The sequence below is a fragment of the Notechis scutatus genome, chromosome 2 (assembly GCF_049901735.1).
Source record: "Notechis scutatus isolate UNSWTSFEM ecotype Mainland chromosome 2, rNotScu1.2, whole genome shotgun sequence".
Lineage (NCBI taxonomy): Eukaryota > Metazoa > Chordata > Lepidosauria > Squamata > Elapidae > Notechis > Notechis scutatus.
In genome coordinates, this window is record NC_142010.1 from 216991870 (window position 1) to 217019124 (window position 27255).

At 35.3% G+C, this 27255-nt stretch overlaps 1 protein-coding gene across 9 annotated transcripts in view; it reads left to right on the forward strand.

The window, feature by feature from the left end:
- The window catches only part of SEMA6A (semaphorin 6A), a 180544-nt gene that overhangs the window by 74232 nt on the left and 79057 nt on the right, over window positions 1-27255 (forward strand). For all 9 annotated transcript variants that reach the window (XM_087958029.1, XM_087958028.1, XM_026673524.2 and 6 more), the window contains 2 exons: window positions 16619-16754; window positions 20389-20506. In XM_087958029.1, coding sequence (XP_087814155.1) covers window positions 16655-16754; window positions 20389-20506 — 218 coding nt within the window. In that variant the 5' untranslated portion in view covers window positions 16619-16654. The remainder of the gene's footprint in view (window positions 1-16618; window positions 16755-20388; window positions 20507-27255) is intronic.

Below are 27255 nucleotides of genomic sequence, written 5' to 3' on the forward strand. Positions count from 1 at the left end.
AGGAAAGCTGATGAGCTTCGTTTCTTAATAAACTGCACCAACACAAGCCAAAATGAGTTAGCCATAATTACAACATGGAATAAGCACTTTTTTTTTCAATAATTGACTTAAATGCGAAAATTTACATTTATTATATTCACTTTAATACAAGCATACAGAAATCTTTTAGAAAAAAAAATGCTTAAAAATCAAGAGATATCACGTTCCCCAAATTGTCTTGAAAAGTGCTATCTTTAAAAATGTTCAAATCATATTAAACTTTTGGCTGGGAGCTACTGGTATATTATGAGCCAGAGTTCTATGCAAATTCTTCATTTCATATTGATTAGGTTCCTAGAAAGTCTCTTCCCCCCTTAACCCTCTAAAATTTTCTTCCTTAAAAAACAAACATTAGCTACCAGATAAACCTTCAAAATAGCATGCAGTAACATCCTCAACTTACAACAGTAATTGATCCCAGAATTACACTCATAAGTTATGGCAGTTGTTAAGTAGATCACATGTAACTGCTCCTGATTTTATGGCTTTTTTTGCAGTGACTGATAAAGTAAACTCATCCCAATGGGCATTTTTTGCTGGAAGTAAGCACCAGTTTCACCAAAAAATGAGAAGCATTGTAGTCATGTGACATGGGATGCTGCAAACAGCCATAAATGCAGGATGGTTGCTAAGCTCCCAAAATACAGTCACATGATTACAGATGGGTGTAGATATTGTTTACAACTTACAACTTTGAAACCATGTTGTAAGTAGCTGTCGGGAGGTCTGTCATGATTTTGAACAGTCACTAAACAACCGGTCCAAAATTGAGGACTACTTGTATATTTATTTAATTTAATCTTAATTTAAAATTACATTCCGTATGGGAAAAAATATAAAGAAGCACAGATCAGCTCTTGTCTATGGGTATTATTAGAATCTCATATCATTTCTTCTTGAACCTTGAATTGGTATAGATTTTAGCTTTGGAATAGTTTATTAGAGAGGGTTTACCATTGATTAAACAGAACTAAATGTATATGTTATTAAGTGGTCCTTGTTTTAAAACTTTTTTTCCTCTATAGGAAAAATGCTAGCTTGTCATAGGTTACTGGCAATGAAAAGAGAATCTGTTAAAGCACAGTGGTCCCTAGCTCAAACTTTCATAATTATGGAGAAAAATGCAAATCTTCTGATAGAACCATAAGAAGAGAGAAAAAAGGTTTATGTTATGCATCTTGGAGAAGTTGGCCTAAATCATAAGACATTGTAAAGAAATTAGAATTAGAAACTGTTACCATGTTTTCTGCGGACATACAAAAATATTGATTCAGCTTCAGAAATTTAATTAGTAGAATTGAACAGTGTGGTCCTGAAAGGCATAACAAGTTTCATTACTCCTGCTTTTCTCTTATTTAAAAAAAAAAAAACCTCCTCCTAAATGTTACACTTGATCTTTAACATAGGTGCACAAAGGTATCTATATTTGTATAGATATTTGTATTTTTAAAAAATACATGTACTAAAAGAAATCGTAGAAAGCCATTTGAGTAGCAAAAATATTTCCCATGCAACCACAGTACTGAAAAATACCACTGTTTTTACCGGTTGTGTATTTATTTCATATTAAAGATGCAGAAATGAAACAGCTGACAGTACAGTTTTTCCCATGTCAAAACAGCACATGGTGCTACATTTGGTGCTTAATCCCACTAAAAATCTTGACAGACATGTGGAACTTCCACAAATTATTAATAGACCTATTTTATTTCTTAAATGAACTTGTATTTCTCCCATCTCTCAAATTATTGGAGCATCTTTGTAATTCTCTAATAGAAAACAATATCTGTAGTTCACAATTGAACTTTGAATCCTGGATGCATTCTGAGCATGGTTGTTTACTTGCAGACATTTCATTATCCAGCTAGGTAACATCATCAGTGTTAGTGGCTGTAGGGTTTTCTCCCTGTTTAAAAACAGTAGCTCGCACTGGTAATGTTGGTGAAGTATGGTATAACTGGTTTCAAAAGTTGGATTTTGTCATTTAAGTGTCTCTGCTGTTAAATAAAAGAAATGGTGCTTTTGCTCTATCATCAGAGATTGCAACTCCTTTTCCAGGAAAACATGTAACTGATTCTGACAAGAATTCATTTACACTTAGTTATAGTTGATTAGCAACTATATGTAGGCATAAGTGATGGAGTGGTAGTTTGTTGCTGGAGTTATTGTGGTAAACACCCACAAACCTAGTACAAAGCAATGGCCTTAAATTTTTGTTTCTTACACCCGTTTGTGAATAGTCTTTTCAGCAGAGAAGTAATTACAATTGTTCAAATTTCAGAGTGATGGTCTCAGGTCAATCCTATTGAATCTAATTAAATAACTTATACATTAAGTGGACCTCTTCAAAGAAAACAAAGGCCTAACCCAGTTCTTCTAACTTTATACTCTTTTGTTATATGTAAAGAATAACTAATAAAGCCTTCCTAGTAGCAGCACTCATCAAGGTCTAAATAATAGGAACATTTTATTATTTCTCAAGCATTTTTCATGGTGGTGGAGTGATCCATGGGTCAACACTCTTACAGTTTTATCTTAGTTTCCAGTTCTAGACATAAAATATACCAAATACAAGGTACTTTATGCTATCCTTAGACCAAAGATCTTTACAGGAGAACAATGTCCTGGCAGTTATGTTTGACACCTTGCAATGTTTTGTACTGAAGCCAGAAGGTGTAAATGCACCAGTGTTTTTGAATCAGGATAAATCATTGTGTTATCTTTATAAACTGTGTTTATCTTGGATCTCAACACAAGTAAATGTGATGATCAGCTGTCTCATGTAATGTTCTTAACATAAGATTAAGATTCTGTTTAAAATAATGTTTCAGTGAAACACATAGGGTAAGTGTTGGCATTTCAGTAAACATATTTTCTAGTGTAATTTGAAAAACTGAATCTAAGAACTGACAGACATTTGGCTTATATTAAAATTAAACTTCCAAGTGCCATCCAACATGTAGGTTGCAATCTATAAAAACTTAAGTGCTTTGCAGTTTTGTTCAAACCACTGGTGAGGAAATCCTAGAAGATTGATAACCCCCAACTTCCACAATGTACATATCACAGAACTTTATTCTTATTTAACATTTTTAACCCACCTTTATTATTTTTATAAATAAGTTGAGGCAACAAACATACATAATGCAGTTTCCTCCCTCTATTTTCTCCACAATAACAACACTGTGAGGTGGGCTGGGCTGGGCTGGGAAAGAGTAACTGGTCCCAAATCACCCAGCTTTCTTTCATGAGACATGAAAGGTACAGTGGTTAGACTGCAGTACTGCAGACTAACTGACTGCTCACTCCAATGGCTCAAGGTTGACTTGGCCTTCCATCCTCTGAGGATGGAAAATGATCCAGATTGTTAGAGGCAATGGCCAGGTGTATCAAACTCAAGGCCCAGGGCCTGCATCTGGCCCATGAGGTGCTTAGATTTTGGCCCGTGAGGCCATCCTGGAAACATCAAAGGACCTGCCCATGGTGCCTCTGCCAGCGAAAACAGAGCTCAGGACGGCTGCAGGCGAAGCCCCCTCCCAAGTTCTGTTTTTGCTGGCAGAAGGTTGCAGGAAGCTGTCGTAGCTGAAAACAGAACTCAGGAGCGCATTTTCACTGCAGAGCGCTCAGGCCACCACAGGCGCTTCCAACACAAGTGGTGTTCAGCTGGCATGTCCCGTCCCCCCCGAGGTCAAACACAACCTTGATGCGGCCTTCAATGAAATCAAGTTTGACATACCTGCTCTAGATCAAACTCTGTTTTTTTTTTCTTGGTTTATAGGTGTTGCATCTCAGTATCTATTCTATTCGTCTGTTGCCTGAAGTAAGATTGGGCTTCACAATATTGCCTTTATTATTAAAAACAATTGTTATAGAGAGCTTTCAATTATTTATATCTAAATTGATTGTAATTACAATTCTGTTTTTAATGACATTATGGTTAGTTATTTTAATTTGTACCGTAGATAGTTTACTGTGAATTCCTGAGAGTTTTGGAATTGCAGCAGGTAGAAATATCTAACACTCACTTTATTATAAAAATACATCCATACTTAAGAAATAATATATTTTCCATTAAAAGCTTTAAAATGAATCCCCATATGGAGAATTATAGGCTGAAGGCTGGAGATAATGCAGTAATCTCTCTATATCATGAGGAGTGTGGGGATGCAATGATAGGAATTCTCTTGGCTGGATTTCTACACAACCAAGGATAGATAGATTGAGTTGTAAAAAAAAATAAAAATGCAGAGAAATAGAGTGGACGTGAATACACACTGCAAATAACTTTGGGTTGGAAGCCTAAATTCTCACCAGGGTTTGTTTTGCTCTGGATTAACATATTCTGTGAACCCATCTGTGTGTTTTTTTTCTTTTGCTTTGTTGTAAACTGGTTTAGAGCTTATTGTAAATGTGTGAACTCCTCAAGTGAGATTGGTCATACTTTGATCAAAGGATGAACACACTCAGCATAATCTGTCAACCTGTCAATCTCAGGTTGCCCTATCCTGGCCCAGAAGCAGCTTGGAATTGTAGTTTTCTGCTCCACTTCAAAGTAATGTTCTTTGGTTTGTACCAGCACAAACCTGGCTGTGTTTTTCTTTGCTGCATCTTATATTCAGTCAGTGTCTGTGCTACTAATAATAATTCTGTGGAGTGTGGCACACTATCTCCCCTCTAGTTCCTGGTTTCTGCCTACCAAAGCGTTTTTACTTTGTGTGCATCCACATAAAGTCTGAACCCCACTGTGGTTTATGAAGTGAACCTTAGGCATTTCGTGGAGTTTTCTGTATGTCCATTAAGCAATGTTTTGAAACACATTTTCACTGCTTTTTATATTCTCTCTGATATGATTCACTGGATCATTTTTGAGAAGTCATCTGTTTGGAGCCACAAATTTTACACTGTTCCTCATCAGCATAAAAGGTTTGGAAAGTGATTTAAGAAATTTGGATCCAAAGGAATAACAATAGAAATGTCTTATAAGGAGTAGAATAAAGTATATACTGCAGAAGATACAAGTTAGAAATTAATAGCTTTCAGATCAGGGGTGGGATTCAACCAGCGTTACTACCGGTTTGGTGATTACATTTTGCCCAACGTGATCTATGCACGCGTGTAAAATAACCTTAGGCTGTGCCATCTGGACAGCTTGAAAAGCTCTGCATGCAGGTGCACAGCGTTTGAAAAGCCTCTTTTTCCCTGCTTTTTCAACCTCAGCTGTGCCGCGCAAAGCAGCTGAGGTTGAAAAAGCAGGAAATAAAGGACAGGTAAGAGCCCAGGTGGGCAGGTGGGCCAAACAGCAGGAAACACAGAACCAGTTCTGTGTCTGCTGCTCTTCAGAGCTACCAGCTCTATAGAACCGGGCAGAACCAGTAGCATCCCATCCCTGTTTCAGATATCATCTTTCCCTTTTGGTAGGAATTATAGTCACTGTTTGAGAAGTGAAGCAGAAATATTAAAATAAATGCAGTTCACAGATCTGCAGCTGACTGCAGCATTTGGAAATAGTTGGCATATGGTCATTTATTTATTCAGCACTTCTGGTTCTGCATACTGAATAATGAAGGCTAAAAACAGCAGGATAATAAAACTCAAAAAGTTGCTTTTTTGTTTCCATATATTTCATAAAGAGTAAGGCCTTATACTGTGATTAATATCAACTTCTGGCGGTAAGAGAAGATATGTCAGTTGAACAATTTCAGACAATAATTGTATAGTTACGTTCTAATCCATTTAATTTAGCTCTGCAATTCCACTTATTGTGGTAAAGTAAAATCTCCTCTAGGAGATGAAATCATAATAGTGGTGTGATTGGTCATACATATTAAATTCAGCTGCCTGTTTATCTCCAATAAGGCAGAAGAAATATAGCTAAGAATCCTAAATTCATAGTCTAGTAAAATTACTAAAATAGACCAAGGCTCTATTGTAAAGAAAGAAACTTCTTTTGTGACACTAGTTAGAATTTGAGGTAGCACAGGAAAAACATTACCATCATGCATACATTGTTGTGAAGATGCAACAGGTCATGGCATTCTCCTACTTGAAGAATGCTTGTACATGAAGAATGCTTTCCTACTCTGTTTCAGCCATCTTTTTCTCAAAACTAAATACATAAAACCTTTCATTGTTTTGGTTGATACTGTAATTTTTTTTATATTTCCTGTAGTTATCTGAAGTTTTGTTGCTGCTGTTATTTTCCAGGGATAAAGTAGATTATCTAAATTCTTGGTAGTCTGGATATAGGACTCAATGTTTATAAATAGCCTATGGTGGGTATGGGTAAAGGTATGGATAGAGGGAAATGGGACTGTTCTGCCAACTCTCTCAGCAGCCTACTGTACCATCCATCACAGCGACCTTCTGGATTGTCTCAAGGATTAGAATTGGAGATTGTGTATTGTTCACTGTGTGCTGCAGTGGGTTTTCTTGTTTCTGAGGGAGCAGTTCCAGGACATACAGATGAAGGCTTTCGATGTCTCCTTGTAATTTGTTCAAGCATACAGCATTGTTCCTATTTGCATGAAACTATGGGGAAAGTCATCCATCAGCATAGGGTGTGATACAGTCAGTATACTGATAATACTACATCCATACATCCATACATACATACAGTTTTGGTCAAACAAGAGCAGGAACTCTAGTGCTGGAAGTCTATTGAAACTGAACAGCAGCAAACTTCTACTTGGCAACCCAGTTTCAGGACATTTTGTGAGAATAGATAGGTAGTTAAAGGAAAATATGGAACTGCTTTTGTTTTGCAGAAGTTTCTCATTTTCATTTATACCCCTGTTGTTTTGCTGCTATTTTTCACTGGTACAACAACAGAGTGCATATAGTCCACGGCTTACATTAATTGGATAAAGTTAAGCCAAGCTTAACAAATATCAAATCTTTGTAAGCTACTAAACTTTTTTTTTTAAGTGGATAAATTTAGACCATATGATTCTGTAAAGTCATTGACATCAATGAAACAGAATAATTATAGCCCAACATGAATGCCCACCCTGAAATAAAGCAATATTTTGCATATGGTTTACAAAAGTATACAATTTGGAGCCCTCAATATGTGTTATACTGAGACTCACATAGGCCTTTATTAACGTAATCCATTTTTGAATGATAGAAGATGCAATCCAAAATATTAACTTGCATATCTCTAGATAATAATGATGAGCCATGGTGGCATAGTGGATAGAATGCAGTACTGCAGGCTACTTCTGCTGCCTGCCAGCTGCCTACAATTTGGCAGTTCAAATTTCACGAGGCTCAAGGTTGACTCAGCCTTCGATTCTTCCGAGGTGGGTAAAATGACGACCCAAAATTGTTGGGAGCAATATGCTGACTCTGTAAACCTCTTAGAGAGGGCTGGAAAGCACTATAAAGTGGAATATAAGTCTAAGTGCTATTGCTATTGCTAATATGCAAATTACTTGCTAGATTAACTGGGGCATCAGTTTTTTAAGAATTGTGAGAGTATTGAATAACAATGCTGTTTTTCTTTCTGATTCTGGCCTTTATTCTGTTTCCATTGTATGCTTGTATAGGCAAGGTATATCCAGCAATTATATATGCTATATATACATATATAAGTACATACACATACACACACACACACACATGCATATACTGTATATACAATAAATGATAATAAAATGAGGAATTTAGCATTGAATTAAGTTAAGAATCTTCTATCATTTTCATTGGATGCAGCATTGTTTACTGTTCTCACTGTTGCCAAGAGTTGCTCCTAAATATATCAGTTGATCCTTAGAGAAAATATTAATCCATTGTGCTATGGATTTTGCTTTATTTAGAAAATGTACCTTTTCAGCATGGAAGCAGCATAAGGGACACATTAGTTATTCTATTTTCAGGGAAAAAAAATTCAAGTTCCTCACAAAGTGGAGTCTCAAAACAGTCTGGGATTTACTAGTAATACAATATGTTTATAGCTGCATAAATGTGTCTTCAGTAATTATAAAGATATTCCAGCTTCTGATATTTAATTCCTCTAACTCAGAAACTAAATCTTAGTGGTGACTGCATGGTTAATACATTTTAAGAAGAAATTGTCAAAACTGGAACAGATATCATCTTTTCAAAATAGAGATAGCACTCCAAATAATCACTATAAGAATATGACACAGCATTAAAAGCTATAGCGTCATTTCTATAATATCAAATGGCTTATTGCTGACAGCTATCTACCAAATAGAACCAAAGTCACTAAGGACTTAGGACTATTAATTTTACTACAGAGAAGGACCTGATTCTGGCTTTAGAGAAAAGACCTCTGCTCCTCACCATAATGCCAATGAATCATCAATGCTAATGGAGAAATGGTATCAGTGACATGGAAGAAGAGCTATGGACTAGCTATTTTAAAATAAAATAATATGCAGGCTTTTTTTTATCTATCTGAATTTCTCTTGTTGCAGTATTGATCAAATAAGCTGCTCTGCAATATTTTACTAACTTAAATTTCAGTTTAAGATGTTTTTTGTTAACAGCCATAAGATGTATTATCTTTTTAATTCGCTGTCTACAATAGCAATAAACTTAACAATAGTAGTGAATAACTGTAGCTTGGGTGTAGGATGAGGGTGGAGGTTCATTCTCTGAGTTTCTGGGTTGGTTTCCAAATGTTTCATTACCAGGTTAGGTAACATCTTCAGCGGAATTTAGGGGATGTCAGTGTTTTTCACACTTAGACTTTATACCACTCCATTGTGCTTTGCAACAACTTTCCGAGCAATTTACAGAGTCAGCCCCCAACAATCTGGGTCCTTATTTTATCGACCTCAGAAGAATGGAAGGCTGTCAAGTCCTGACAACTGATGCAGTCCATACTTTGTGCTAAGAGCCTCTGTGGCGCAGTGGTTAGAGTGCAGTACTGCAAGCTACTTCTGCAGCCAGTCTGCCTACAATTTGGCAGATCGAATCCCACCAGGCTCAAGGTTGACTCAGCCTTCCATCCTTCCAAGGTGGGTAAAATGGGGGCCAAATTGTTGGAGGCAATATGCTGACTCTGTAAAGTGCTTAGAGGGGGCTGTAAAGCACTATAAAGCGGTGTATAAGTCTAAGTGCTAGTGCTTATAAACCATGTTTTACAAACCTCATTGACTAAATTTATGTAGCATGCTAAATAAACACTGCAAACCAAACAAAGCAGTGCCAGCATTTAGATATGAAGAAAAATTATGGATTATTCAGGTGCTAAAACATTGTTTAAAAGATTTGCTTTAAAGAAAATGCATGTTCATATTCAGTGAAAATATGAAACCATCTCTGTAAACACTACTACTAAGATCCAGTTTTCAAATAAAGCTGTAATGTTTCTTATCAAGAAATTAGAAAAGACAATGATGAGCACTGTCATTATTTAAATTCACTGGCAGTATTTAAACAAATCAGACCTGTATTATGCCAAGAAGCCATTACAAGTAGCCCTCAACTTACAACTATTCATTTAGTGACCATTCGAAGTTACAGCGGTACTGAAAAAAAGTGACTTATGGCCATTTCTCACACTTAGAATTGCTGCAGCATCCCCATGATGATGAGTTCAACGTTTGGTTGCTTGGCAACTGGCTCATATTTATTGAGCCAGTTGCAATTTCTTGGGGTCATGTGATCACTTCTTGTAACCTTATGACTAATGGGGAAGCCAGAGTCACTTAACAACCATTTTAGTAACTTAACAGCAGCAATATTTCACTTAACAACTGTGGCAATACAGGTCATAAAATGGGGCAAAGCTCACTTAACAACTTTCTAGTTTAGCAACAGAAATTTTGGGCTCAATTGTGGTCATAAGTTGAAGACTATAAATGTTGTGGATCTGGTTAGGCTTTTGGAATCTACTATATATCATTCTATCTCATCATGCAAAGGAACATCCTGAAAGTCATCCCTGCACCTGTATAAATATTCATGTTGCAAAGATTATTATTGAATTGCAAATTTATCCAGAAGGATATGGTTGTCTATGATCTATCTCCAAAAGCTGGATATGGTATTTTTTTTAACAATCTCTCTTCCCAACCTCTCTAATGAAATTACTTATAGAAGAAAATGACCTATGTTTTTAAATGTTAGAGCTAGAATAGTTTACACTACAGCAAATTATACTCTCTCAAAGCATTAGAACTTGGCTACATCCAGGGAAATTGTTCAGAAATGGACTTAGAACAAACAAGTTCTTTTTTCATGAAACATTTAAATTACCATGCACAGTTTACAGTACTGTTATGGATAATAACAGTAAAAGAAGAATATAGCAATTGATAGTAATTGTGATAAAAAGTGAATTGTTCTTTATAGACATTTCTTATGAACATACTTATCCACAATTTGTTCATTTCAAGAGGAAGATACAGATTACAACCTGCAATTCATATTTATTTTATTTATTCACAAATATTTTATTCGTGTTTGTTTTAGTTTTTTTATTTATGCCAGGTGTCCAAAAACCAACAAGCTTGTGTGTGTGTGTGTGTGTGTGTGTTTCCACATACATTGGAAACTACTTAAAGAAGTTTCATCCCAGTTGAACCTTCTATTAAAAAATAGAAAATGCCATCCTAAACATACATGCTTAGGCAAAAATAAATCTCAAGAAGGCTATTATAAGAGAATATACTTTTAGGACTGCTATATTTCCCCCAAAAGACTATGTATACTGATTCAGAAATAAGATTCATTTAAAACACTACATGTTTTGTAAATAAATGTGTATAAGATTGTAATGCACATTTATTAAAAGTTTTAAATGTACATATACAGTTGTACAATTTATCAATACATATTTGCAAAGTAATTATTTAATAACACTTGAAAATTACTGTTTGACCTTAGCTGAGTTTTCTGCCAGGTGCTTTGCATGAGAGAATAATTAATTGAAAACAAGTTTTGTCATAGGTTCAACTATGATGAGGATTTTTTTAAAAAAACAACAAACTTTTTTTCCAAAAAATAAAAATGTGTACGTCAATAAAAGACTTGCTCAGCATCTTCAAAATCTAATGTTACTTTTCTCACTCACTCCCTTCCTCCCTCTCTCCCTCCCTCTGTGTGTGTGTGTGTATGTGTGTTGCTTAGTCTGAAACATCTATTAGTTCTCTGTGCATTTGTATTATTTCTGTCACTAGTTTTTTTATTTAAGTACTTAATAATAATATTAAAAATGAGAGTCACAATGATTGACTTGTAGTAGAAGCATCAAATTGTCTTTATTGTCCGAAACACAATATATTTAAACAATGCACTAAAAGACCAAATAGTTTGTCCAAAGCCTTCAGCACTTATCTGCTGGATTTTAGTGCTGGCTTTTAGAATAATAACAAAATGTCTTGTTAATCTTTTGGGGAAAACACTTGTGCTTATAAGAACTGAAAATTTCCACCAAAGCTATTTCCAAAAGAATTCACTGGAGGGTTTCTAAAATATTTATATATGTATATTCTATATATACATATTCAAATGTGGCCGAAATCAGAAAAGTAACCAACTAATTGCTGACTAAGTTGGTTTAGGATTCATAGACTGGAACCATGTCAGCTATGGATTTGTGAAAATAGAGACATATGGAGAATCAAAGTAGATTCTTGCAGCCTTCTGTGGGCCACAGATTTTATTTCCAAATGCACTATTTTTTAAACCAAAAGTCCACCATTAGCAATAGCAGTAGCCAAGTGCTTATATACCACTTCACAGTGTTTTAGAGCACTCTCCAAGCAGTTTACAGAATCAGCGTATTTCCCCCAACAATCTGGGTCCTCCTTTTACCAACCTCAGAAGGATAGAAGTCTGAGTCAACCTTGAACTAGTCAGGATCAAACTCCTGGCAATGTGTGCAGAGTTAGCCTGTAATACTGCATTATAACCCCTGCACCACTAATATTTTAGAAAGGGGTATGATATATATGCTGTGCAGAATGTCTAGCAAGCCTTGAGAATGCAGGAGAGAAAACAAGACCATTGTAAAAAAAAAAATAGATCCCATCCCAAGGGAGGAAATAGCAGAGAAAGAGACTCTGCTAGGTATAAGTTGAGCTGGGAAAAAGGATTAACAGGCTTTCAGCTAGCAATAAAGTTCTCTCTCTTTTTTTTTTTGCGTTTGTCTGTCTTGAAAGGATTGCTTTACACACAGATTTTTTTAAGCATGAATACTAATAAAAAGGAAAGGCAGAGGTACATATAAATATTGAAAGTAAATAAGGTTGACATAATAACAATACAGATGTTCTTTTTTTAGTGACTACTTTTGGGACCGGAGACTTGGTTGATAAGCCAAGAAGTCACTAAGTGAAATTTTGACTGGGCTTATAGGCTTATCTTAACTCAGCTTTCCTTTGAATTACAGAGCAGTGAAAGTCATAATTGAGGATTGGTCACAAAGTTACATTTCATCACTGCAAATGGTTGTAAACCATTGGTTGTCATTTAAATGGAAATTATATGTAGTACAAATTGCATAATGTTTGAAATAGTTTTACTTAAATGGTTCCATTTAAATTAAGATTTGAAATAAATTAAGCAATGATGATGACAAGTTCCATACAAGATTATCTTTGCCATGTGTGTCTAGATCAAGGAAGTTTCTACGAGGAAAAAAAAGGTAGTTTGCACCACATACTAATACTTTTCCTCCAGTGCAACAGGACATTGGAAATAAATTAGAATTCTCTGGAAATTGAACAGAATGTAATCAAATGTGATATGACAAAAGAAAACAGCTAAAGAAATGCTGAATTGAGCCATTTTAAAGGTAAAGAAAAATTTAGATCTACTCTGCATCATTTCCCTAACTAGTTATTTTTTACCAACCCAACTAAATGCTTGGAATAATGCATGTAAAGGGGCTTAGGACTTTTCTTGACCATCTATCTATCAGCATGATAACTCTCCAAAATCAAAATGATATGAGATCAGGTTTGGTGTAAGAGGAGAAGCCAGGAAAAACAAAAGATGAAGTCAGAAAATGGCCTAAACCTGAAGGCTGCTCAGAAAATATTGTAATTCCCTCAATGCATTGCTATGGTTCTTGGTCAATGATTTGGAACAGTTCCAACAGTTCCATTGTTAAGCCCTCATTCCCCCTCATAATGTGTTTCAGAGTGAAACTGCTATTAGCGGATTCAAAAGAATTCTATAAGTCATGTTTTGCCTGCTTGCTCTATTTTGTTTTTTAAGACTTAAAGATTAAATTCCACCTTCAAATTCTCCTAACCTTATAGTTATGTAGCTCATAGAATGCTAGAATCAACATAAAGGAATTGAGATTTCCTTCTGTCTGGAGACTTCTTATATTCCCTGTTATAGGAATTAATATTCATTAATACATGAATCTTGTGAGTGAAAATGTTTATAATTAACACATAGACTTGATCGTTTTCCTTGGATATATATCCTTTTTCCAATTCGATTTCCAGAAGAGCACAATAATTGTCCAAAGAGAGACATTATTTTAAAAACTAATTCTACCCTAAATGTATTTGCAAGGTCACCTTCAAAAAGTTTAAACTATAATGGAGTTTCCGGTTTGTCGGCTTCGCGAGCGGTAGGGATTCGCGGCTGCGCGATCCCTGCCGCGCTAGCTTTTGGGGCTCCGACCGGACGGGTGCGGAGCAAGGCTGCCCTGCAGGGGTAGCTGAAGGTAAGGGGGATCCGGAGGAAGGGTCTGGGGGTGTTGCAGACCCCCTCCTGGCCGGCAGAACCCCTTTTACCAGGACGGTGTAGCGGCGGTCCGTAATGGCCGCCACAAAGAAGTCGGCAGCCGGGCAAGTATGCGCAGGAGGAAGAAGAGAAAGTTATTGAAAGTGAAAGTTCTTCTTGGTCGACCCAGGGCTTTGAGATTTATCTAATTTAATTCCTGAAAAGATTTTTTAATGATTTTTTCCACAAGAGAAAAAAAGCGGCTATTTTGAGGTGCTGAAAGGAAAGTTTACTCTCCTCCCGACGGAATTAAGCCGGAAGGGAGAGGATAAAGAAAATATATAAATTTGGATCTTGTTGGAGGAGATGCCTTGAAGATTTGAAGACAGAAATATAATTTTAATAAGGCTTTAAAATATAGATTTGGACTCTTTTTTTTATTTGTTTGATACCACCCCTGGAAGAGGAAGGGGGAATTTTGGCTTGCTTGGATTTATTGAGGATTGTGGATTTTGGGATTGTTTTACCTTTCTCTCAGAATATTTGGTTGGTGTAAGAAGAAAGAGGAATAAAGAAAAGAAAAGATTTATTTATAATGGCTTTCCCTTTTGAAGACCTGAGGGATGAATATGAGCAAACAAAAGCAGCCTGCAAAGATGGTATGGAAAAAGCCTTTCTATTTCTAGAAATGGCGCTGGTCAATTACCAACAGACAATGGAACAGATGGAAACAGAAGTTGTTCCAGAAGAACAACAACAAGGAAAAGACGAAGACGCCATCTTTATCGAATCCCAAAACTTATCTAAGGAAGAAGGAAGGAAGAGAGCAAGGAAAATGAAGGACTTAAGATCTAAAAAAACATTTGAGAAAGAGAAAAATATGATGCAAAGTAAATATAATGATAGCAAACAAGAGAAAAAGGGAACACAACAGAGAAGGGATCCCAGCAAGGCAGAGGTTAGAAGAAGAAGGGGGTAGGAAGATTTGGTGGGGGAAGAAAGAAAGGGAAAGGTGGAGAAAAGCCTCAAAGTTTTAAAATTGGATGGGAGAAGAGGAATTTTTTTTAGGGACAAAGGATGAAATATAAACTTCTGTAAGAAAGATTCTGCTAGGTACAGAAGATGGTATTGTAACATTTATATTTGAAATAGTAAATTAGAATGGTTTAAGATTTAATAAGAAATTAAAATGTTGAAGTTTTTAATAATGATTGATTTTTAAAATGTAATAAAATATTGAAGGAAAGGAGGATACAATGTATTTAAACATTTTTGGTGGATAGAATGTACCAAGCAGAACCGAATTGGGTATTTGTTATGTTGAATGTTAATTTTACTAACTTAGGGGGAGGATAGAAAGGCATCATACTCTGATTAGTGATTTCAGGAGAAATTCTTTTTATTATAAGAAGAGATAGAGGGATAATGAATGGGCAAAAGATATAAATTTAATGATTTAATTAAGATGGATTAAATAAGATAGAATTGTGAAGAGTGATATGCGCTGCCCATGCAAAGAGAGGTAACTGGGGCCAAGGTACTTTACTAAAAGATTTTTTTATGTTTGTTTGTGTTTGTTTGTGTTTTATGAGAATATTGGGGAAATTTTTGTGGAAATACAGGAAAGATTTAAATATGTAATGATTTGTTTGTTGTTGAAATTAATAAAACTTGTTTTTTTTAAAAAAAAAAAGTTTAAACTATAATAATGTGATTCTTCATAGTATATTGAGTAACGTTCAACTCTCTTTCTTGTCTGCATTAGGTGTTTTAATTTAAAAGCATATAAACTAAACCACAGAATTAATCACTGTTTTTAACTGGACAAATTAGCCAGTATTGACTGTGAAATTTAATTTTGAAATGAAGCAGAACTTATTAATGCATGTTTTGACATAAGAAAAAGTATTAATGTTAGATAGAGTTTCAAAAGGACATACTAGCAGTTTATTTATTAAATTATTGTGCTGTTCGATTCACTGTTCAAGTGACTCTGGGCAACTTACAAATTGATAAAATGGAACATAAAACAATTACAATTAATAAAGATAGGATAGAAAATAAAAACCAAGACAGCAGGCAGTGCGGTGGTAGGATTTTCTTTCTACCCTATTAGCTATCCCTGGCATAGAGCAACTGTCTTAGTTACAAAACGTTCATTTGCTTTGCATAAAACAAATTTTGAAATTTTGTAAAATAACAAGCACTGAACAGAATAGAATTAAAACCTCTCCTATGCTGATTTATCCTATGGATTCCACATTCCCATGAACCTCTCTGTTGGTATCAATTGACATGGTTATGGTTATGGTTATGGTTATGGTTAGTAAGTAACCCATGGGGGTTAGAAAACATTCTCTAGTAGTTCATAGCAGCTTTTAGGGGCAAAGAAGATGCCATTGCTGCTCTGTGTTAATGGCTTATTGACCGACCACTCTTTGTCTTTTAAATTGAATACATGTAACATTTTATTGTGTATAACCAAAAGTCAGGAGAAGCTCTCCATTATTACTCAATGGTTTTGGCAACTTTTATTGAGGACCTCAACTCACAGAATTCCCCTGCCAGTATGGGTTACTGTAGAGCTGTGGTGGCGCAGTGCTTAGAATGCAGTATTGTAGGCTAATTCTGCTGACTGCCAACTGCCAGCAATTTGGCGGCTCAGGGTTGACTCAGCTCTCCATCTTTCCCAGGTTGGTAAAATGAGGACCCAGATAGTTGGGGCAATATCCTGACTCTGTAAACTGCTTAGAGAGGGCTGTAAAGCACTGTGAAACAGTACATAAGTCTAAGTGCTATTGCTATTGCTACGAATGCTAGTAAAAGTTACCAATGTTAAAGTTATCAATGTTGACTGGTTTCTAGTGTCTAAGTACCAGTTGATCATAAAGGATTTCATTATCTTGTTTGTCTTTCACAGGGTGAAGTGAAGGATTAGTTTCCCAGTTGAACTACTATGAGGTCAGAAGCCTTGCTGCTATATTTCACACTGCTACACTTTGCTGGGGCCGATTTCCCAGAAGATCCTGAGCCAATCAGTATTTCGCATGGCAACTGTAAGTATGAAAGGCAGAAATATTTTTTTTTCCATCCCTTCCCAACATCGGGTCATAGCTTATTGCCAAACAAAATTAAAGACTGCAAGCATTAGCAGGGCAAAAACATCCTTTCCTTTGCACTCTCTCAGGGCATCTAGATTTTTTCATATTCCCTATCACTACAATTCACAAAACCACTGTATTCTGGGCCACTCTAAGAATGTAGAAAACTTTTAGTTATCATTTCTGTCTCTAAATCTTGTTCTTCTCCAGACTCATGTGATTCTAATGTTAAACTTCACAACAGTCACATCTTTTTCTTGAAAAATATTAAGCAGCATTTCTTTCATAATCAAAATGAGACGGCCAAAACAAAAGCACTTCATTCCCTGAAACAAGATGAATTAAGCTTTGCTATTGATCCAAACCAGCACAATTCTGAACATAATGTTCAGAACTGAAAGATTATTCATTTAACTAATTTGCTATCTAGCTATTTACTTATTCACACATATGTAGCCATAAATGTACAACTTCTTTAGCCTTTGCAATTCTAATGTAAAACAGAACTAAAGAAAGCAAAATAGCTTCCATTTGAGCCAATATAAAAATGGCAGCTTGCCTGGAAGAAGAAGGTTAGTATCTCACTCTGTTCCCCATTGGGATGCAAATGCATCAGAAAGAGAGCATTTGCAAAGTTTAGCTTTAAAAAGGTGGGTTATAAAAGGCTTAATGGAGAACTTCACTGTCACAAGTGCTTACAAATTGATAGCTTCCTCCTTAAATAATATAAATTAAGTATGAGAACCCCACCAGAATGCACTGAAGAGTTTCTAACTATTTCATAGTTCATAGTATTTAATGGGGGTGTACTGTAGTTAAACAAATTAATAAATAATGGGTCCAAAATGTTTTCTACTTTGATAAACAGGAGAAGCTGCAGTTAGGTAGCAGAGAAATCAAAATTCTGTTCCATTGTGGTTACACACATATAAACCTCTTTTTGAAGAAACAATCTTTAATTGACCTTTAAAGACACAATAGACCAGGTGTGTCTGGCCCACTGGCAGCAAGTGATCCTGGACAGCCAGTTATGTTACCCACAAGATCATAAACTTTTAACATTATTATGTGATATATGTATGTGTGTGTTTTCTTAAGTTGTCACGGGTATTTATATGTATGGTATTCAGCTTTGTCCAGGTATTCTCCCACGTCATTATAGTTGTGCTTTTAAAGTTTAGCAACGTTTCGGCAGAATCTCATCTGCCATCATCAGGCTTCTGTATTGTGTTCGTCTGATGAGATTCTGCCGAAACGTTGCTACAACTTTAAAAGCACAACTATAATGATGTGAGAAAATACCTGAACAATACCATACATATAAATACCCGTGAAAACTTATGAATATATATATATATATATATATATATATATATATATATATATATATATATATATATATATATATATATATATATCACATAATAATAGACGAACACTATACAGAAGCCTGATGATGGCAGATGAGATTCTGCCGAAACGTTGCTACAACTTTAAAAGCACAACTATAATGATGTGGGAAAATACCCGAACAAAGCTGAATACTATATATATATATAAGCTGTATTACATATTTTCTATGCAGTCCAAGACAATTCCTCTTCACTCAGTGTGACCTAGGCAAGCCAAAGATTGGGCCCCCAATGCAGTAGACCAACAAAAATAAATGTAAATTGACATTGTCCTGAGCTTTCTTGAGTTTAAAGATTGAAGTGTCCCCAAAAGGATGTATTTGGTACAAGCCTTAAAAGTGAATACTGAATTTTATTTGAGAGACAGGTGCAAACTCATCTCATTTGACATAGACAGTCCAAATGGAAGTCTGAGTTCTTGTATTTTAAATTAAGGAAATCAACTCTCTCAAAGTACCTGCATCCACATTTCATTCAAATTCCAGACATAAACATTTCATTGAACTTTAACCAGCATTACACCAAATCAAATCCTAAACTTTTTCATTGTTATAAGAGATGCATCCTAGTAATGTTGATTTCAGTTTCCTGCTGTATTGATTCTGTACTTCAGTGTTAAGGGAGACGGACAAGAAATAAATCCATTAAATCAGATTTATGAAATTATTCTTCAGATTCATATACATACAGAGGGAGGGAGGGAAGAAGGGAGGGAGAAAGAGAAGTAACATTATTGAAAAGGGAGGATGATTTTATGAGTGGAAGGAGGATAGGCACATAAGTGTTTTCTGGGTTAAACCTAAGGAAACCTTGCACACCATTTTACTTGGTCTCTGCTAAATATGGTGGAAAACTGAGCCTAGTGTTTTAGTGGATGGTCATGATTAATCGTGACTAGTAAGTTTTGACATGATATCTGGGTTTGAGGGTTCTTTTCTCTGGCATTGAGCAATAAGGTACTGAATTGCAAGAGATTTTCCTTAGTTCCCTTATTTTATCAGGTATACCAGTCTCCCTTTTGCTTCTATTATTATTTATGTATCTCTTTGCATTTTGGATTATTAACAGTCACTCAAATGTTTTTGCTTTTGTTTTGTGTTTTTGTTTTAGTAGCTAAAATGCTCTATTTTTGTCATAGTGTACTTAAGCTTTAAGAAGTATATGAACACAAACCTATTGAATTGGACAGAGTATCTATTGCTTCTAAAAGTTTATAAGGTTTTCCTCCATTTGAGGGCACTTGAGACATTTTGTAACATAATAAAGTAAAACAGAATTTAATTTACTTCCAATGAAATCCTTACAAGACAGTCTGCAAAGGAAATAAAAATAAATTCTCTTCACTAGTTCAAAACTGAAATTATTGGGAAGTTCATTGAATGAGTCTATCTCATCCTTCCCAGAAATATGTTTAGTGTGTTACCCTTACAAGCAGCCTATAGTCCTATCCATTTCTTCTAATCACAAGACAGTGTGGCTATTAGACTAATTGATAGATTCCAGGACAGCATTTTATCCTGACAGATCAACTTCATTAAGCTAACTTTATTTAGATTGGGGGAAAGGTTGACAAGAAAGCTACTTATAAGTATTAAATATTGAAATCCCCAAAGGAAATTATCTTAACATATGTTGAGATATGTCTAATATATTGAACTACAAATATCACCACCAGGTAATTGTCAAGAATGATGGTAGATATTTATATATAGCATTTCTGAAGGGCATCATGTTCTGAAAGAAAGGAGCAGCACAGTGGCCTAGAGGTGACACTCGCCTCCCACTTGGAAAGTTAAAAGTTCAATCCTGGGCAGCACCAGATGTTTCTCTATCAGGATGCAAAGAGAAAGTATCTGCTGCAAACTCTGCATAGGCATCAGAAGGCATCTGGCCAGTAAATGCTCAGTTCTGTTCAGTTGCCCCAATTCCACCCCGATTAAAGGATCATGAAAAGAAAAAAAATCATGAAGGGAAAAAAATGATGATGATGACGATGATGATGATGATGATTGATAATAACAATGAATATAACAGCCACAAATCAGAAGATTGTAGTCAATTAGATTGTTGTGTGCAATTTAACTATAATCAGAACATGTTAATTATAGCAACTAGGGATCTGTCTCTCGCTGTCCTTATTTTTATGCTTTTCTTTGAATCTTCTCTGCTTTTTGTAGATACAAAACAGTATCCAGTGTTTGTGGGTCACAAACCAGGACACAACACTCCACAAAGGCACAGACTTGACATCCAGTTGCTCATGATAATGGACAGAACACTCTACGTTGCTGCTAGGTCAGTATTGTTCAATAAATGCCTTCGTTTTAGCATACATACAATTAGAATTGTAGGGATTGACTTCACTGATGTTTTCTTTGGGTGATATTTGATATCTTAACAAAATTTGAATGAGGTTTTTTTTTTGTTTATTTCTTCCTCAAGCTGTTCACATGCCCTCAAGTGGCATAGTTGGCTGTGTTCAATTTTTCCAAATTGCTGGCCTAAGTTCTCTTCAACTGGCCAATAAGAGAACACAAAAATGGCAGATCAGTTGGTGTCTCACTCTTTGTCTTCCTTTCCTTTGTTGCATTTGTTTTTCACATGGAAAGTGGGGTGGCAATTGGTTTCTTTATGAAGCAAGAAGGTGCAAGTTCTGGCCACTGAAAGGCTGTTTGCTTCCTAAAATTGCTTTTTAGTACACATGACAGACATTATACAGTGTTAAAGTTCCCTGTGAATTCACTTAATGACTACACAAATCAACCTCACCCTGTATTTTCAAGCTTACCTCTAGATTCAAACCTGATCTATGTATTAGGCTGACACTGCAGCTATTTTTTGTTGTTTGTTAGCTTTGATATCATATATCAAGTTCTTCACATTGATATTCTTTGAAGAAAGTTAATTGGGATTTGTAATATGAGAAGTACTCTGCATATTACAATGGAAAATTGGGACTCAATTCTTCACCGTGAAACAGTAGCATGACAGTGCATCATGCCCATTCACTACAGGGCACATGAATTTAGATGCTGGGAGCTAAGCCATTGATTTATGATAATCTTCCCTAACCTGACATTCCCCTGATGGCTTAGATTACATCTTCCATCATTTTCAGCTGGTGATGGGATGGGAATTGCAGTTCAGCACATCTGGAGAACTTTAGGTGTGCTGACCAAAATAGAAACAGCTGATTATTTCTAGTACTGATTGGTAAGATCAAGATAACTAGTGAATGCTTCCTGGACCATATTGGAAAACTTTTGTTTTGAAAGTGGGGCCAGGTTGTTTTAAGTAGCTGCAAAAAGGCCACTGACGGTTTAATGCATCAATTTTATTCCTTTGAATGGAAGAGTGCATTATAATTATTTGACAAATTGCTTCTATAGCATAGTCTTGGGTCTTTTGTGGGCTATGAAAAGGACGTTGTAGGTTCCCCATCCCTATCTTAATCGGTATCTGAAGTGAGCAGATCTGATTCTAGCTAGAAATCTTAGGAAAAAATAGCAATAATTTTATGATTCCAGAAGCAGGGTACTTTTGCCCTTCCAGATGTTTTTAATGAAAGTTTTTACAGTTCCTTCACATTAGTGATGCTGGCTGAGATTAATGGAAATTGAGGTCAAAAAAATCTGCAGACTACCAGGTTCCTGCACAGAAAGAATGTTCCCTCAGAACTGAAAAATAGGAACAATTGGCAGTTGTTCTGTCAACTGTGAAAAATCAAGCTCTCCCCATCAACTTACACATTTGGTATGCTAGTCAGAATGCATTTATATGCCTTCACTTGTATTGCCTTAGTAATACTGCTGATCAGAAGGCACTAGCTGATAGCTTCAGCTGTTATTAACCCTATTTATATATTTATCTAGTATATAAGAACTTAAAAAGAGTCCCTCTGGACTAATCTAGGCCAGTATTCTGTATTGGACAATGGCCAATTATAGTAATTCAGGAAGCTTAACAACTTGAACATGAAGCAATAGCCCTCTGTCACTGTTGCTCCCTTGCAGCTGGAATATACCATGTGGTGTAGCAGTAAATATGCATAGTAGTTACTCATTCATTTGGAATATTGGCATCATTTGCCTGTGTTTATAAAAGTAACTAACTACCTGTTTTGGAAAATAAGCAACAATGTTGTGCATTTCACAAAGTTATAAAATTAAATTTTAATGATGGTAATTCAACCATTTATTTAAAAAAAAATATAGCAAAGAAAGAGCCAGATAGAAAAGAATGGAAAATAATTGGTTTTTTTCATATTTGGCACATTTGAAGTTTATCTGTATTGCATTGTGCAAATTATGAACACACTTTTTTGTTTTATCTTCAAAATTTCATATGCTACGTAGTGCTGCATCTTGGCCAGTGTCTAGCTAATAACTTTCAGGGATTTTATTTTAAAAAACCAGGGCTGTCAAACTCCCGACCCATGGGCTGGATGCGGTCCCGCACTGGCCACACTTATGCCCGGTTTAATGAAGGGGAAATAAGTCCTGATACATCACGTGATCTTGCCATGACAATGTGAGTTTGACATCCCTGGCTTAGCAGGACATTATTAACTGTCCAGTTTGAAATGTCAAGTTTTCTGAATTTATTCAAAATGTGTTGTATGCTCTGCTAAAAAAAAACCCTTTAAGAGTTTCTGTAAAAAGACCTTTTTATGTGACCATATGAAGACAAGCATAGTCACTTGCATTAGCTATAAGTGTGTATATACTTTCTATCCATGGGATATGCAGTAGACACCTCACCACATATTTCATTACTCACTTAGAGGGAGTGGAGCTTGCATGCAAATAGTTTGTCTTTAGTGATGCCTTCCTGTGACCAGTTATTGTGGATAAGTAAGGGAATTATTTCAAAAGGATTTCTAGTAGCAATCTTTTCCAGAGCTGAATGTGAGCATATCTTAATCTGTATTCTATTGCAGAAGATTCAACATAGTTTTCCATTTAAAATTAGTTAGGCCAACTTAAAATAGTTATATGAAATGGCAACGGAAAATGGAAAATGAAAAAATTATTACAGAACAGTGTTATTCAAAACCAGAGGTATTCAAATAAATAAATTGCTAAAAGATGGTCTCAATAACTTGAACATGTGAAGAGGTTAGTTGGTGGTTTGAAAGTTCTTGCCATATGCTGGACTTGGACATCCTTCAGTAAAATAATTTTCTTTTAAAGAAGCCTAAGGAGTATTTTCAATGATGATAAACCAATCATGCATCAAGTATTTAATTAAGCTGAAAATGCAAAAATCATATTAACTGAAAAGTCCGCATTGGACCATGTCTAAATTGTGGCTAGGCTAAGTGTATTTTTATAGAATTGAGAAGGTCCTTTTAGGTCAAAACTCCAACAGCTGCTCAAAGGACATTCTTGACAGATGGCTGTCTAACCCTTGCTTTTGTGGGTTTTTTGTTTTTTTTCTGGCATTATGTTTGGAATCTGCCTTATTGTGATTTAGATTCCACGTCTTGCACTTTAAAAAGACAGACAACAATTTTTGATCCTTTGTTTTACAGGAAAGGTAATTTTGGCCTAATGATCATTTCCTATACCTTCTTTTCTATAAAGAGGTCCTGTTGATCACAAGAGGGGCCCTGTTCTTGCTCTTCTTTGCTATTATTACTGTTTCTGTTCTCTTTCTGAGTATAAGAACACTACTCCGCTAGCTTTGGAGAAGCCTTCTGCATATTGTCTCTTCTATTCCTCTTAGCACTTCTGAGACTTGGGTCAGTTCAGGATTATCAAAATTATCACCTGGAAAGATGTCAAAGTGAAGGTTTTTAGACCATTTGATATTTATCAGTACAAAACCACATTTTTCTGTGCTGAAATTACACAAATACATCTCCATTCCAAAAATTATTCTTTTTTTTTTTTTAAGAACAAAGATAAAATGGAGCAAAAGTCCCTTTCATCTTTAGGTAATAAACTTTAAAAAGTGAATCACATTTCAATAACTATTAAGAATAAAAATTAATAACTGCTTCTGCTTTGGCAGTTTGTCGTAATAAGCACAGTGACAAATAGGAATTCCAATGAAAAGAATTTAATAAGCAGCATAGTATATCATGCATTTTTATCCAAAATAAACAGTATAATATTATATAGTTATATCATTAAAAGTTATCTCCATTCCAGGTTTGCATGACTACTTGACTACTTGTTGGGTGTCTACCCATCATCTTGCCATTATTTTAAAAAGTACTGAATAGCCATATCTCTTATTTCTTATCTTTTAATTGTTCCAGAAAAGTGTTTTTTTCCACTTTTTCGTTTTGGCACAAATTGTATTAGGTGCTGTGCCTGATGGTGTCAGCATTTCAGTTAATGCACAAACCCTAAGGAAAGCCAAATTCTGTGCTCCGGATTATTTTAATGTTTTGAGAATTTAATTTATGTTCTGATAGCAAAAGGAGATGTTTTAAAATAGGAGTTCGTAGAGTAATAAATATATACCCATTTATTGGACCAGTGATTCAGATGCTTTCCTCTACTGCACTGCTTCCATTGCAAGAAATTCAGTTTCTTCTTGCTTAAAAGGATTAATGTATCTACATGAAAATGCAGGCTTTGTGCCTCCACATGTATTTGAATATTGTGTAGAACATAACTGCCTGTGCATTTCCCAGGTATATTTTGCATAAAATGTAATGACAAATGCACTAAGCCCTGATTACAATGTGTTAACTTAAAAATTTGAACATTCCCTGCTAGACCAAGGAAGAAGTAATCTAACACAGTAGGTTTTGTTTGTTTGCATTTGGTAACAAACCCTGAGGCTGCTTAATTGCTTATTGGGAGTTGCAGAATGGAAGGATCATCTATTGAGGATAAATATCATGTTAAATGTTATTTTTTACCATGTGCAATTGCAGAAAGTTGTGTACTCATTGTTAATTAGCACTCTACTCCAACTTGAGGGGAAATGCATAAAGGATCAGCCAGTTTCATGAATGAACTTAATGTTCTTAGTATAAATGACAAAATCAGCAGCAGTATGCAGGAGCAGATGGACTACATAATATGGAAAGCATTTCTTGGACAAAATGTGTGAAAGTCATTGTTTTCACCCTATATTAGGTTAGGAATGGCAACCCCCATTGCTGAACTATTGATACTGATAACTATTGATATATATATAAGTTGCAATTCAACAGCATCAGAATAGTCTCTGATTCACCATCAAGACGTAAGGTGCTTTTTATAACTAAATTATTGTCCATACAAGCTCTAGTTATATTTCACTGATTGTAGCTGTTCCCAGAAACTTGCATAAATTTCCCCCTTTTGTATTTTAATTGGACAGAGAAACTGATGAGTTTTCATCTCTTCTGGAGAACCAAGAATCCACAAAGTTCCAGTTTTCCCTGTTCAGTCCTTTGCTAATGCATGCCCAATTTATTTTGAACAAAGATAAGTGTAAATGTATTTCCTTGTTCATTATTTTTGAAAGCAAATGCATTTTTTTTCAGCTTTGGGGTTTGCCACAGAACCCTAGCTGTATCCCAGACACATTTACCTCCTACAGTTCTTTATACTAGGATGCTAGATAGGGTTGCAATCTGATTTAAAGCAAGAACACTGTTAATTCTGTAAGTATGACATTTGAAGAAACTCTAAGTAGCTTAAAGAAATTCCAATAAACATATCTTTCTCCAAGCTGGTAACACATACTAATATTTCCCACATGAAATCCTCTAAAGTGGTAGTGAATCCTTGGAGCTCTTATGTCATTAAGTATAAACTGCAAAGGCCCCTGGATTGTTAGCTTTACTAAAATATTACAATCTGAACTCTCAAGAGCCAAGCAGCAATCTCTTTATATTCTTTAGAGTCTTGTTGCCAAAAAAAAATTATCATAAGAAGGTTAGATCATTTTGCTGGTATGAGGCAAGTGTTGAAGAGAATAGTACATGAAAGACAAGCAGAATTTCAATAATTAAATAATGTTTCCTATAATAGCTACATGAGAAGACTGGTTTTTCTTCTTGCCATTTTCACAAAAACACTTAATTTTTGAGGTGTTATTTTTGCCTTTCTCTCTCCCACTACATCTTTTGGTAATTTATCATATCTCCCTGGTGCACACCAGAATCATAACATGCATTTAATAACCATAGCTGTGGCGAAGGATGCAGCATTATTTACATTTTCTTTCTCTGCACAAGTGTGGCATAATAACATCTGTGGCACTGTTAACTGGAAGTGGGAAAAACAGAAGTGCTGGAATTGGTTTATTTGTGTAAAAAATGAATTAACAAGATCAGAATGACTGAAAGCATCAATATAAAACAAAACAGCACAGATTTATATCTTCAGTTTAGCAGATCCTTTTATTACTTGGCAGTTCTTATATGGAAACAACTGTGGAACAATGGAAGCATTTTTTTAACTTAACTGAAAATCAGAGTTCATATAGGTCCATAATTCTGGTTTTGCCTTTTTCTGAAAATCGACTGGAAATTTGCCATAAGCCATTATAGTGTTAGAAGGGAGTTAAACACAGTGCTGGGCTGAATCCTACAGGGTTTTTTTCTGGCATTCAGAATATACAAAACTTCTAACTGACGGTAAACAGAACATTTTTTAGATATTGCCAGGGATAATAACTTATTAATTTGCCATTCTAATGCATGTTTTTGTTTTTAACGCTTTATTTTGCCAGAGCTTTACAATGAAAATCTGCAGAAAGAGGACATACTGTTTTCATCTATAAAATAAAAACCAAAGAGTAGCTCTGTATTAACTTTGGGTCAAAGTTCTGCCAATGGAGTCAAGAAAATAATAAGCATTAAACTTGTTATAAAAGTAAATGGCAGTTTCCCCAGAAGATTAAGCAATATAAAAATAAATACAGACACACCTTTTTCAGCATGGCATCTTATAAAGAAAGCTGATTTCAAAGGGGAGGAAATTCATGAAAAACTCATGAAAAGCTGATTTTGTTAATAAACAAACCCTTTTCTCTATGTGGGGAAAATGTTGCTTAAATTTTGGCTTGCTGCAAATGTTTTGGATCTGCTAACC